Genomic DNA, 13,725 nt, shown 5'->3' with positions numbered 1-13,725 from the left:
CTCCAAGGTGAACAGGATCCTCAGAAATAAAAAAAAAAAAAAAAGCATCTAATTATGTAAGTTAAACCTGTTTATTAAAAACTGCCGTTGTTTTGATACAGAAAAAGCAAAGAATGTGCAAATTAACAGGTAGATAGAGAGGTAAGCGGGTGAGGAAACCGGGACAGAAAGACTGAACAGCCAGGCGCCCAATGCCTTACAGACCTTCCGTGAAGCAAGCTTCCGGTTCCAGAGACTCTTCCGGTTCCGCCTCAGGCTGCTCTCCCTCAGCCGGGGCTCCTATATCGACTGTGCTGCCTTCAGATGAACTGGTTGCATTGAGCTTCTGAAAATCAATCCCACAGAGAAAAAAAACTTTTAATTTTTTTCTGTAATCTAAGTATAAAAATTCATAAGGGGTGCTGCCCCGCCCCCCACGTCTTCCATATGCATTTTCTTGATCTGTAATTTAAAAGTAACTTAAATATATTGCCAGTTTGCTTTGATACAAGTGGGGGGTCACAAGATTAGATACAGCACTATAGTATACATTTTTTTTCAAGAAAATATGATGCTAAATAACTTTGAAGTCCATGTATACAGATTCTGAAATACTGATTTGCAAATTAGTTTGTAAATGACATAGTTGTTTCATTCTAAAATTGTGACCCAACCAACAAAAGCTGCACGAGTGTATTTTCATGTCAAATACAGAAAAGATTTGATCAAATGCACATAAACAGCAACAATCTAAATTTATCCACTTTTCATTGACATGAAAACTTTTACTACTGATTGTTATTAAATATATTCTATTATTTTCTAATTCCGAAAAGAGCAGCACGTTGTTAGCTAGATAGCAAGAGCTGATATTTTGCATTCTCTTTGGCCAATGCACTCCTGCGATTCATTGTGCATTTGGAAACTACTTGTTACTCTGGCACTCTTACCTGTCCTGTTAGTACAGGCAGAAATGAATCTTTGGTGGTTGTTGTTTTTCTTTCTTTTTTCCTTTGGTTAAATAAAGTATCACCAAAAGAATAAGATAGTAGACAGAAGTTGACTTAAATTTTGAAATGCAATAAACTTTAGCCAGGTCAGACCACTCTTGGGATCAGTATAATAAATGAAGGGATCCTGGTCTTTAGAAAGATGCAGAGCCAGGTGTGAGTGCCACACGGAATCAGAGTAGTTTTGGCCACAGCATTCTTGAACCTGTTACAATGTTATTACCATTAGTGCATAACATTAGAAATGGCTGAGCTGAAAAGAGCTACTTTATACAGAGGATGAAATAAGCACATGATAAAATGCACACTGAAGTATGTTAAATTAGATTAAAATGGATGTTATAGTCAGTACTGAAAAGATAAACCTACATTTGGACTAAGGATTATGTGGATTTTCCTCTAGGAAGATGGTTCCTTTATTTTATGAAAATAACTTTACATAAAATATTTCCTTAACATATTGGCTCTGACCAAGTAAAAATATTTACATCTAATAAGATTAAAAATGTTTTTGCCTCAGGTAGTTTAATAAAACTAATGAAAGGTGCATAAATATTAGATTCTCCTGCCATCTTAGAATTAGTTTTTTGATTATTTTTATATTTTTCCAAAATAGATAAATCAAAGATTATATAAGTTGCTAGAAGATTGATTTTCTACTTGGTAGGCATAGCAAAATACTAGGCAATTGATCATAATACCTTTGTCATTAAAATTTGATCTATTTTGTTCTAAGATGAAACATCAAAATAAGAACATTTATTATGAATATTCTAACATTTTAGACTTATTCTGATTCATATCCTTCTCTTTCAGTTAAACTGTCTTAAATAAGTAGAGTTGAATTTATACGCATATAATTGAGCAAGAAGTTACTAAAATATACCTGTGTTTTAACACATCTAATTCATATGAAGCTGTTACCTACTATGGATCTGATAATTCAGATCCTGTCATTTGCATGATGTTGTAATATAACACAGGTAATCAAACAAATTGAAGCTTAGTCACATCTGCACTAACTACAGACAGCACAACGGGGATGAGAAAATGCTCCTTTTAATAATTAGGATAACACTGCAAACAGAATAGGGACAGCTTGAAGTGGGTCCAGGGAAGGAGCCATATTCAGGACTCTCCACATGCTCTACTGATATTGGCCAATGACCATCAGAGCCTACCTCAGGGCTGAGTAAGATATAAGTGCTCAGTCCATATTGTTAAAAATGAATGGATGACTGAATATCTGAGTGAAAGACTTTCTAACAGAAGGTAGGCTAGCCCTCAATAGTGATAGGGGGCAGTTACCAAAGTATTACAGGAAATCTTGGTTTAAAATTTTAAAAGGTTTCTATGGGATCCCAGGAACAACTGCGGTCACTCCTACTGCCACAGAGCTGGGTTGCTATTATGTTAAATGACTTCAGGAAGGCCTGAGTCATCACTGCTATTCCCCTTCACTATTTTGTAACAATCACACTTATTTCCTTTCATGAAATCTACCAAACAAATCTGGAATCCTCATTTCTCCCACCCATCTTCACCATGAAATGTGCATCCTAGATCCTGCATGATTCTTTTGTGGTCTATTTTGCATTTTGACCTTTGATAAAGGGTTCAATTTTTTCAGACTGATAGATTCTGGTCTCCCTAACATACTTATCAGATGTTTGGGGGCAGGAAACATGCACTCTAGGTCCTATGGGTAATACAAGGAATATAATTTAATACTAGGAGCAGACTCTTAATTGCCAATATGCTTTTTATTGATTAGTGAATGAATGAACAAATCACTAGGTTAATCATCTGTTTTTAATAGATTGTCCAAATTAAGAATTCATCCAATAGTTTGATCCAAGGTTAAAATTAAGGAATGTTAATCAAAGATTTTATACTGACCTGAAAATGAGACTTCCCTAGAAGTTAGTTAAAAAGTTTCTTTTTAGGTGTCATTTCTGGAAAGCCTAAAGATAAAGGGAACTTCAGTGCTTCCTCTCATTGAAATAATATTAAAAATTAGAGAATGAACATTGTTTCCTTTCATTTTAGTGCACTGATAAGAAGTACTCAATACATTTTTTTTCCTGAAGCAAATTACTTATATCTTTTTAATGGTCAGGTTATTACTTTTAAAAAAGTATAACTTAAATGAATTTTGTGTTTCTGGAAGATATATCTTTATAGACTTAACTTTCTGAAGCAAAAATTATGTTTTTGTCATCATTGTATCTCTCACCAATGTCTGTTATGTAATACATGCTTGTCATATAAATCAATGAACAATCAGGGCAGAAACTCTTATTTAACCATTAACTATTTTTACCCCTTTCTAACATTTTCACATTCAAGGGAATACAAATAATAGTCTCCCTTAATTGCAGGATAAGCAATGATTAACTAATTAACTACTCTTAGGATAGTGAATGTTGTTGCAAAACCAGGTTGCCAATAATTGAGACTGAGCTAAGTTTGTGGAGTGAACTTCAATTTAACTCTGGAGTTAGAAAAACTACTATTGAATCATTTTAACATTGTTTTCTCTGTTTTATGTACATGGTCTGCAGGGGTGAATAGGACCTCTTTCAGGACGGGTAATCTCATCCTTTCTCATCTTTCCAAGAAGTGGAGCCGCTTAGGATCCATCATTGTATTTCTTGTATTTCTGGACTCTTTTGGTACTTAATTTACAAAGATGAAAAATCTAAACTTCACTTTAATGTCTAACATTAGTGAGTCCAGTATCTATTTAGTTAAGAAAATGAGGGTTTAATCATGTTGTTAAAGTCATGGTGAATCAGTGGGTGGATTCTATGTTATCTATGCCCTCAGAGAATATCTTGATGCTTCAGAAGTAAACCCAATCTTTATCAATTTAAAACATTTAGTAGACTGGATATGTAATTAAACATTGTGAGTTCAAGGTAGTGCCTATGATATTATTGATTTTCATGTTTCATAACCAAAAATCAGTATTAATTCTAGTTAATATTTTAGCTCTGATGTCTATTCAAATAGAGTAGAGATAAGTACACATTGAAATATTTCATAAACAAATGTTTACTTTAATCTGTAATCCTGAAATATAGGACAGAAATTCTGATTTATAAAGGCTTTTTTGATATCAGTCAATGACTTTTGTTAAATCACATAATCATATTAAAACGTGTTGATTAAAAGAGTTAAAATATTTAAACAGTCCACAAAAATCCAAATGAATCAAATTAAGGATATAAACATCTTCAGCTTCAGATAAGGTCATAATCATGATCAACCTAACTGCAGTGCAAATTCACCCATTAGAACTGTCTGATGTGTGTGTCACTACATGGAACTGTTACAACTTGTGCACTTAAAAGAAGAATTTTCTAATACAGCTTGCCTGTAAGAGCTCCAATCTGGGCATCATTCTCTGCAAAATGTTACATGTCTAATAAACCAATATATGATTTGGCCACAAGTAGACCTAGTTTGACAAGTTTTATACTTCCCTTTGGTAAAATTTGGATGTTTAGTTTCTTTTTTCACTTACCTATATTTGTTTATCAGGTAACAACAGGACTGGTTGATACTATGAGAGTAACCCTTTCTTATTTAAGCTTTAATGAAAACTAAGAATATCCCAATGTCAGAATAGTAATGAGAATATACAGGAATAGCCAATTTTACTTGTTATGAAAAGAATTGGCAATCATTTACACTCATGTAGAAATACTAATTTTTTTTAGATGGAAGTCTCATGGGATTCTTTGATTCTGTGCTGAGTAATGACAGTCATACAAATTAAGAAAGCTAGGATCATATATTGCTTAATATCCAATAGGTAAACATCAAGATACAATATTTCATTTTATTTTTTAAAATACTACACTTAAACTTTTATTTTCCACATCAATTATAAGTTACTATTTTAAACATCTAACACGAAAAATTTTAACATTGGAAGAATGGAAGTGATGGCTTGCTTGACCAAAGTGACTCATTACCATTAGAAAGGAACTGTTGATGCCATCTTTTTAAATGAGGAAAATGGCAAAATCAAAAGTATTATTCTCATTATGCTGCATTATTCAAAAAATCATTTAGTGTTTATAATGAATATGTTAGTTATAAAACATTTTAAATAACAAATAGCAAGATTCTAAATTATATACTTGAAATGGCAAACAAACAAAAAAAGAAACATTTATGTCATGATAGTCTATCTATCCCTCAGTAGATTACAAGTACCCCAAAGATTTTGTGTTTGGAATACTTTGTTCTAACATTAAAGATATTTGGAGCCTTTTCTTCCATTTAATCACTATCTTACTGAAAATGTTTCTCATGAGGACTGTTTATTTCCTGGATAAAATCACAGCTGAGTTCCCATTGAAGTCATCCCAACATGCTTACTCAGATGGTCCCTACACATTTTTGACCCCTTCCTATCCCTGGTATTAGAATTTAGTATATCACTTCAAGGCATGAACAATGTTTCCTAAGGGACAATCAGAGATTTGTTTTTAAAGGAAATTGAAAATTATAATAATGTGAAGGATGGGAATAAATAAACCAGTTCCTGCTTAGATGGTATACTACTGTACTTATTCCACCTGTTTGCTACATAGACCAGTAGATAATATACTTGATCATCACTTTCCCTCAAATTCTTTTTTATATAGGAATTTGGAAAATGAGATATTCAGAGAATAAAGAAACTAAACTTATGTCTTTTCAAGACACTGGGAAAAACAAGTCACTATCCTAATAAGCTAAAATCTCATGCTTTTCTGAAAAATTAATACACAATAGGGAAAATATTCTCTCTATTCCCAGTGCATATTTATGTGGAATTGTGTTTAGTGTGAATAGTTATACATCTTGGATCCTATATTATATGATACTTTTCCTTAATATATAAGGCCTTATCTTTCATGAATTTGGAGTGCCAGAGAGTAAAATAAAGTACAATTGTGGCATGTCATTGCTCCTTTGAAAAAGCTACTTTTATATTAGGATTATTTAATAGTTTTCATAGCAGCAAGAGAGTAAACTGGCTCTAAGTGGCAAAGTACTTAATTAATATTTCTTAATGACCCATTGAATTGAATAGAACAATTTGATTATCATACTTGTGCACAAAACTGGTTTTAACAGAAGAAAATAAATGGTGCATATAACAGAGCCCTCACAACAGTTTGAGAGTTATCGCTATGTTCACATGGTAAGGAACATCCGTTCATTTTAAAGAGGTGGAAGGACCAAGAGCTCACGATTCTCCTCCTATATAAGAGTCTGTAGAATGTGATACATTTCAATAATAAACTCAGGAGAAAATTGCCCAGTTAGATAGAAGTTAGAAAAAAAAAACAATTCACAATGGACAGAGGAGTCAAAAGACAAGAAGGTGGACTCCAGACCTATATTCAGAGTGAGAATAACATCTAAAGATAGATGTCTATTTTTGGGTATTTTTGTTGTGGTTTTGATGTATCAAATACACTCCTTTTTTTGGTGTAGGAATTTCAGGAGTAAATATAAACAGAATCTCCAAGGCAATTATATTCTAAATGCAAAATAATTTTGGTCAATTGCTAAATAAAGTGATGCCCTTTTCCCTAAAATGAAGCAGATAAAAATTATACTCATGCTGCTAGCAGCCAAAACATAAACATAACATTCCAATTATATATATTATTATCACATTAGAACATCCTTTCAGAAGTTTGCACATGAATAATGAATTGCTTTAATTTGCAGATTACCCTTCAGAAAAACAATATTACACTAAACACAGAATTATGAAAAATGTACCCTCACTGGGGCAATGTTTAAATAGGAAAAAAGATTAATTTTTTTTTTTTAAGTAGGGGAGAGAAAGGTTGTCTGCAAGAGTTTTTCAAACACCACCTACATTTCTCCTTTAGGCTCTTAGCATATTCAAAATTCTGTAACCAAACACAGAAATTAAATAATCCATAAAGGCATGCAATGTTAATTTCATCGAATATAATTTCTATTAGTATCTATATAAGAAAATTAAGCAGCTAATTTTTTTTTTTAAAGTTAGGGTTGTCAGACTTGCCTGACCATGCTTTATATGACTCAGCATAAGAGCAGCTGTGCATGTTTTTATTTTACTGCCAATGGATGGGCAAGGAACATAGCTGAGTAACATGCAGGCCAGTCAAACGTCATTTAGACATTGATTGTATTTATATATATACAACTTGCTTGGGTAACCTGGGTAAAAGTGGTGGCACGAGCCTCTGGCTGGTTATAAAACACCAGAGCTGCGTTCCTGATGGTTCCAGCTTGATTTTACCCCTGTGAGAAGTAAGAATGGTAAGCAGTGAAGGTCACCATAGACAGTACCATATTATACTTTGAAAAATTATCAAACACGGTTTCAACATGATTAAAAACTCTAAAAGGAAAATCAGTCTTTCAAAATCACAAAAGGAATAGCATTAAATAAAGTTAAAAAACATAGTAAGAGTTAAAACATACTTGATTATGACATGAATTTTACATTGTATACTGCAGAGAATCTTTAGAAAGCTAACAAAGAACTCCACAAATTTGGTAAAGGCGTGGAAGAGAACTTAAACACTCCCAAACTCTAAGCCCACTCAGTCTACCCTAGAAAAAGAAATGCATTTAGATTCCAAAAACAAAAAGTATTTCATTTTTCCTTTTAGTTTAAAAAAATCATTTAGAAAGGAATAGTAAGAAGCTTCAGGCCATTTTTTTTAAACTATTCTATGTATGATACTAAACAACCCAATCCCAACTCACCAATTTAAAAAAATGAACAAACAAAAATGACTAGAAGATAGACACTAAGAAGGTATTTCAGAATGAGTGTTCAAATTCTTGAAAAATCATTCCAATTCTCTTTTGCTTTCTAGTACCGCTACCAGATAAAATTCTGAAAGATCAAAACCTCTGTATATTCTCTTTACAGACTGATCCTAATTCTTATTCATTTATGAATTTATATCTAGAAAATTTGATTAAAGTGACTATTCTTCAAATAATAAACTTCAACACTAAAATGACAATCTCTGTTATGGGAAGATATTGAAAGGACTTCAGAACCCAGTTAAATAGTTTCCTTTACTTCCAATGGGCAGATCAATTCTTTCCAAAACTCTGAGTCCATGATACTATTTTGGAGTACTTAACTGAAACAGAGTTAGTGCCAATCAAACAGAAAACAATACAAACAGCTTAATAGTCAACAGAAAAACTAGAAAGAGAATGGATTTTCCTATTATAACCCCCACTGTATTGGACATTCCTGTGTCAAACTTAATGGTTTGAGGTGAGGTCAAATGCATGCTAGTTCAGAGTATAAAACTTCAAAATTCTTAAAAAATTAGGGATACTGGATATAAGTTAACTATACTCCAAAAGGCACGAAAACTTAGCTAAAAGATAAAACTAACTTATGGCCTCAACATTTGACTCTTTATAATTTAATCTTACTTTATGTGACACCCTAAACTTACACACATGTGTAAATAAAAATCTAATTTCTCTAGTACAAGGGACTATCCTCTATTAGATACAATGGCAAAATAATGATAAAGAGCTACATTAAAATTTGAATAACCCAATTCTCTTTTCTAATTGCTGACTTCCACTTCTAGAAGTACACAGTATGAGAAATTAGGCACCATACTTTCAGTATAACTCAACTAGTTATGTTCATCCTTTTTTTTTTTTTTTTTTTTATTGTGGTGCTGGGAATTGAACCAAGGGCCTTGTGCATGCAAGGCAAGCAGTCTACCAACTGAGCTATATTCCCAGCCTGAAATTTTATTAAAAAGGTTTAAGATATTACTATTTAAATAATAGTCTAATTAGTAAAAATCTTATTTCATCGAATTATAGCAATTCTTTTCTCTGGGCTCTAAGGTTTTACCCCTTCCCTCTTAAATCTCATCAGTTATTTTGTGAAACTGATAACTATGGCTCTGTTATTTATTCCTTAGTTTTCAGTACTTATATTTAAACATTGCCAGAATTTCATGCTGAACATCTACTTCCACCTAACTCTTGAATTAGCAATACTATCAACTTTATAAACAAGAATGGAAAATACCATATACTCAGCAATTTTATCAAATTGATACAGGAATGTAGACTAAAATATCTAAAATTCTCTTCTTTGAAATATAGTTTTCTTCATACTATTAATGCTTCATAATTATCATGACTGTGCTAAACTACTTAAATTTTATGTTTCAGTGTCTCAGGCTCCCCATATTTTCTTTCTTAGAATAAGAATAGTAAGAGAAGCCTTTAGCTTGCTTCCTTGGTAAACAATTAAAATAAGGAAGAAGCCAATCTTTGGTCTTGACCTATTATTTTTGTAGGTCTATGTAAATTACTGGGAATCTTATCTTTATTTTGGTATAATTAAACAATTAAATATTAAGATTTTAAATTCTTTCTTATATTTATCTCCTACTCTTACAAACCTGTAGGTGAATAACAAAGCAAAGCAAACCAAAACATATTCTGGTATTAACACTCTTGTAAATCAAGGAATACTTTAAACTACGAAGACTTTTACTGAGAGTAAATTCAGAATTCTACATTTTATAATGCATCAATACTTGTTTGTTTAAACAGCATGCACTGGATTCAGTAGGGTTAAAATATGTTTACCATGATTCCTTATCACAAACTTCTTTTCCTTAAAAAGAAAAAAAAATCATTTGCTTCAGGAAACAGAAAATTATGAGTAAATATCAAGTCAAGATCCCAGGCAGTTTTCCATGAAAGGCATATTTCATCAGAGGCAAAAATATAACAAGATGAGAACTGGAACTATCTTTCATCAAGTATTTTTCCAGTATATACAAAAACTACTAATGTGGGTGAGTTATAAGGAAGAACACACATAGATTGAAGCATTTTTATAAATCTAAATTTATCTTAAAATAGAAATTGGTATTATTCACATATTATCAAGTATTCAAAAAATTGAGTATTTGAGAAACCGAGGCAGTGTATCATTTCTTTAGCTATATTTTAATCTATCATTAATTTATCAATTGTCATTTTGCCATAGGAAATGTACCAATACATAGTTTATGTTTTCTTGTAAGAAGGAACACACAATTAAAAATATCTAATGGTTTTAATGAAAAAGAAATGCTTAATACCAAAATATCCCCATATTTAAAAATTCCTACCTCTTTGCTTTCCTCCATATCTGACTCACTGCTGAACTCCTCAGTATTTAAATTTTCAAAGTCAGATTCTCCAACAGCAATGGGCACGGTCACAGTGAGGCTGGGATTGTTTATGAAAGACATGTAGTCACTCTCATCAACGACATACTTTTCTACACTGCTGCCTATGCCACTAGTTGTTCCGTTTCCGTCTTTGAGATAATTGAGGTCTTTGCCTATTTCTATAGTGGTATGGTTGGAAATACAGCTGTCTTTTTTGTTATTTAGATCTTCAAGAGGTTTAATTTCATCTAAAGCTTTCTGCTTCCTAACAAAGGCTTTCTCAATGAATTCACGTATTTTTCTTTTAACAAAATCGATTCCTTTCTGCATTCTTCCCACGGCAATCTGGAGGTTGTTCATTTCGTTATCATCATCAGTGGCTGCAAGATTGTCAGAACTGAAGGAGCTCAGGAGCAAGGCCAGGAAGAGATTCAGAACCTGAAATAGCAGGAAAAGAGGTGATCACAAGACTCTGCTGCTTCAACTTTTTAAGTTTTTCAGATTGTTCTTCCACCTTATTTTATGTTAGGCATTTAATCTAGTTTATGATAAACTATGAAAATAGTAAATGTAATAAAAAATACCTGGCCATTATAAAGTAATACCATTAGTACTATTTCCTTTTGAGTAGTTGAAAATCACAGAAGCCATTCTTGCATGAAACTTCTATATTCAATTCAGTCCCCAAGGAGAAACCTAGGCAACTACACAGTGTCTAGATTTATTAGGGATGGTAGGTATTTTGACCATGTTGGCTGGATTTCCTAGGACATTGATAATTTAATATAAATGTATCCCTAAAACCAAAAACTATTCCAATGTACTTAAATATGATTTTTTTTTGTGACTTTGTACCATTTTTTTTTGCTAAATTAGAAAAAAATGTATTTATGGCTAGATCAAAAGTCCTAATTTTTGATTTAGGAAATCATAGCCAAAATATTTATAACACAGTTAGGAATACTATAAAGAAATGGGATGTAGCTCAGTTGGTAGAGAACTTGCCAGGCATGTGCAAGTTCCTAGTTCAATCCTTAAAACCAAAAAGAAAAAAAGAAAAAGAAATGATTATAATAATGATGGTAATAATGAATTAAGGATTGTGGAGTTGAAGTGTTGTTATGTAACTCCAAAATAAACAGCAATGACTTGAGTAAATGAAAAAATAAATGGCTGGGGTAAGGGGTGCCTGGGATTGAACTCAGAGACACCTAGACACTAAGCCACATACCCAGCACTATTTTGTATTTTATTTAGAGACAGGGTCTCACTGAGTTATTTAGTGCCCCACTGTTGCTGAGGCTGGCCTTGAACACACAAGCCTTCTGCCTCAGCCTCCTGAGCCACTGGGATTACAGGCATGCACCACTGTGCCTGGCAAATTAAAATATTAGTGGCAATAAATCCACTGTGTAAACTCAAAATGAGAGAATTTACTAAGGAATCAGGCATTTCCAGGGGCACGAGCCTGACAGATATATATATATATATATATATCTGTCAACAGCAATGTCAACAGATATATATATATTTTTTTTTTCCTCCAGTCAGGATTTGATTGGCAATGTCCATGAGTCCTGTATGTATTTAACCATACAGAAAAAATGGAACATGGAGCAGTAAGGGGACCAAATGCAGAAATTAGCAGTACAAAATAGAAATCCTGAGAAAGGTTTCAGTGAAATTCCAATGAAAATGTACGTCAAAGTGTGTAAGATCCATAAGAACTACATGCAACTTTTAGAGTCTATACTGAGCCATCTGTCAATTGCTATTCAATGGCTCCTGTTAATTATATTAAAACTTGCTCCTTTACTTCTGGAATTTGCCAATAAAATATGTTTTACCATGACTTGTCTTTGAATCTCTTAGTTCGACCAAAAAAAAGAGAGAAGAAAAATAAAACTAAATGCTAAATTTTTACTTTTATTCATTAGAACACTGAAATGTGGTGCCATAAGTATTTTCTAGATTTAATTTTCAAAGGTTTATTAATATACTGTCCTTGTCTATTAGGTATTGATCCATATCAATCAATCATTCTACATTGATGTCCAACAGTGGATTCTTTTTTTATGTTTTATTTTATTTTGATTAATATGCAATTGTACATATTTATGATAGGGGACAGACAGATGTGAATGATGAGAACACAGGTTAAGGGAATAATTCCATAAAGTAGGCCAACTGTGCTGACCCCCACATGCTTTCTTTTCCAAGAAGCAATTTAACCACAACCCTTCCTGGCTTAAGTGGACAGGATATGTCACATTTCTCAGCAAAGTAGTATATCCAGGAGAAATGCAGTTCCAAAATAATGTTTCAAAAAGAAGGAACCCAAGTTACCCTGAAGAAGAAGACCTTTCTGATCCTTTTCAGAGACCAGATCTCAGGGAGATAAGGATAATTTTTCTAACTATAAAATCTGTAAGAATTTATAATTAAATATCCAATTAGAACCAGTCAGTATGGGCCATATGACCTAAAGTTGTAAAGGGAGTGGGGACTTAACATCTGATGTCATCTTGCTGTCAGTAAAAAGTCAAGAACTGGGCAGAACTCACTGGAAACTTCTCTAGGACCCCCAATAAAATTGTCCCCCTCCTCTCTGAGAAGACCTACTGTCTCCCTTGAGAGTGTACCCTTTCCCTATTCCTTCAGTAAACTCATGCTTGTTACTCTTGAGCAACATGTCTGAAATCTTTCTGACTTAACTGTAAGACTCAGGGTTTGAAGAGGGAAGGGTTTCAAATTGCCTTAGTTTCCTAGAAGACCCCAGACCTGTAACATTTTTAGGGTAAAGTTATGATGCTTTGATACATCTATACATGTAAATGTGTCTTAAAGTTAGGTTCTAGAGCACATAAGAGTGTTTTTTAAAAGCTGCTTTTTACTGAGATCTTAATAAGTACCAGTCCTTGTGCTAGGCATTTTTATTTTCCTATGATTTATTTCTCACAACAGTCTCATGAATTAGTAATTATTATTATCACTGTTTTATAGATGAGAAAACTGAGGCTTCTGTCTACTTTAGGTGACTTGTCCAAGATCACAGTTAATAAGTAGTTGTTTTTTTTTATTGTGTTAAAGGTCTTCTTTTTTTAATTGATTTTTTAAAAAATAAATGACAGCAGAATGCATTACAATTCTTATTACACATATACAGCACAATTTTTCATATCTGTGGTTGTTTATAAAGTATGTTGACACCAATTCATGTCTTGTACTTTGGATAATGATGTCTAACACATTCCACCATCCTTGCTATAAAAAGAATAAAATCGTGGCATTTGCAGGTAAATGGATGGCATTGGAGAAGATAATGCTAAGTGAAGTTAGCCAATCCCCAAAAAACAATGTCAAATGTTTTCTCTGATATAAAGAGGCTGACTCATAGTGGGGTAGGGAGGGGGAGCATGGGAGGAATAAATAAGTAGTTTTTTATAGTTAGAAAAATTATCCTTATCTCCCCGAGTTTTGGGATCTGGTCTGTGAAAAGGATTTGA

General features: G+C 32.7%; 1 protein-coding gene across 4 annotated transcripts in view; it reads right to left on the bottom strand.

Annotated features, from left to right (window-relative positions):
• LOC101972145 (sodium channel protein type 2 subunit alpha) overlaps positions 1-13,725 on the bottom strand; it is a 208,214-nt gene that overhangs the window by 26,896 nt on the left and 167,593 nt on the right. For all 4 annotated transcript variants that reach the window (XM_078017511.1, XM_078017512.1, XM_078017509.1 and 1 more), the window contains exons 17-18: positions 10,178-10,657; positions 205-325 (exon numbers count right to left, since the gene is read on the bottom strand). In XM_078017511.1, the coding sequence (XP_077873637.1) occupies positions 205-325; positions 10,178-10,657 (601 nt within the window). The remainder of the gene's footprint in view (positions 1-204; positions 326-10,177; positions 10,658-13,725) is intronic.

This window comes from Ictidomys tridecemlineatus, chromosome 7, assembly GCF_052094955.1.
Source record: "Ictidomys tridecemlineatus isolate mIctTri1 chromosome 7, mIctTri1.hap1, whole genome shotgun sequence".
In the NCBI taxonomy this organism is placed as follows: Eukaryota; Metazoa; Chordata; class Mammalia; order Rodentia; family Sciuridae; genus Ictidomys; species Ictidomys tridecemlineatus.
The sequence above is the reverse complement of the archived record's forward strand: the minus strand, read 5'-3'. Positions and strand labels throughout refer to the sequence as shown.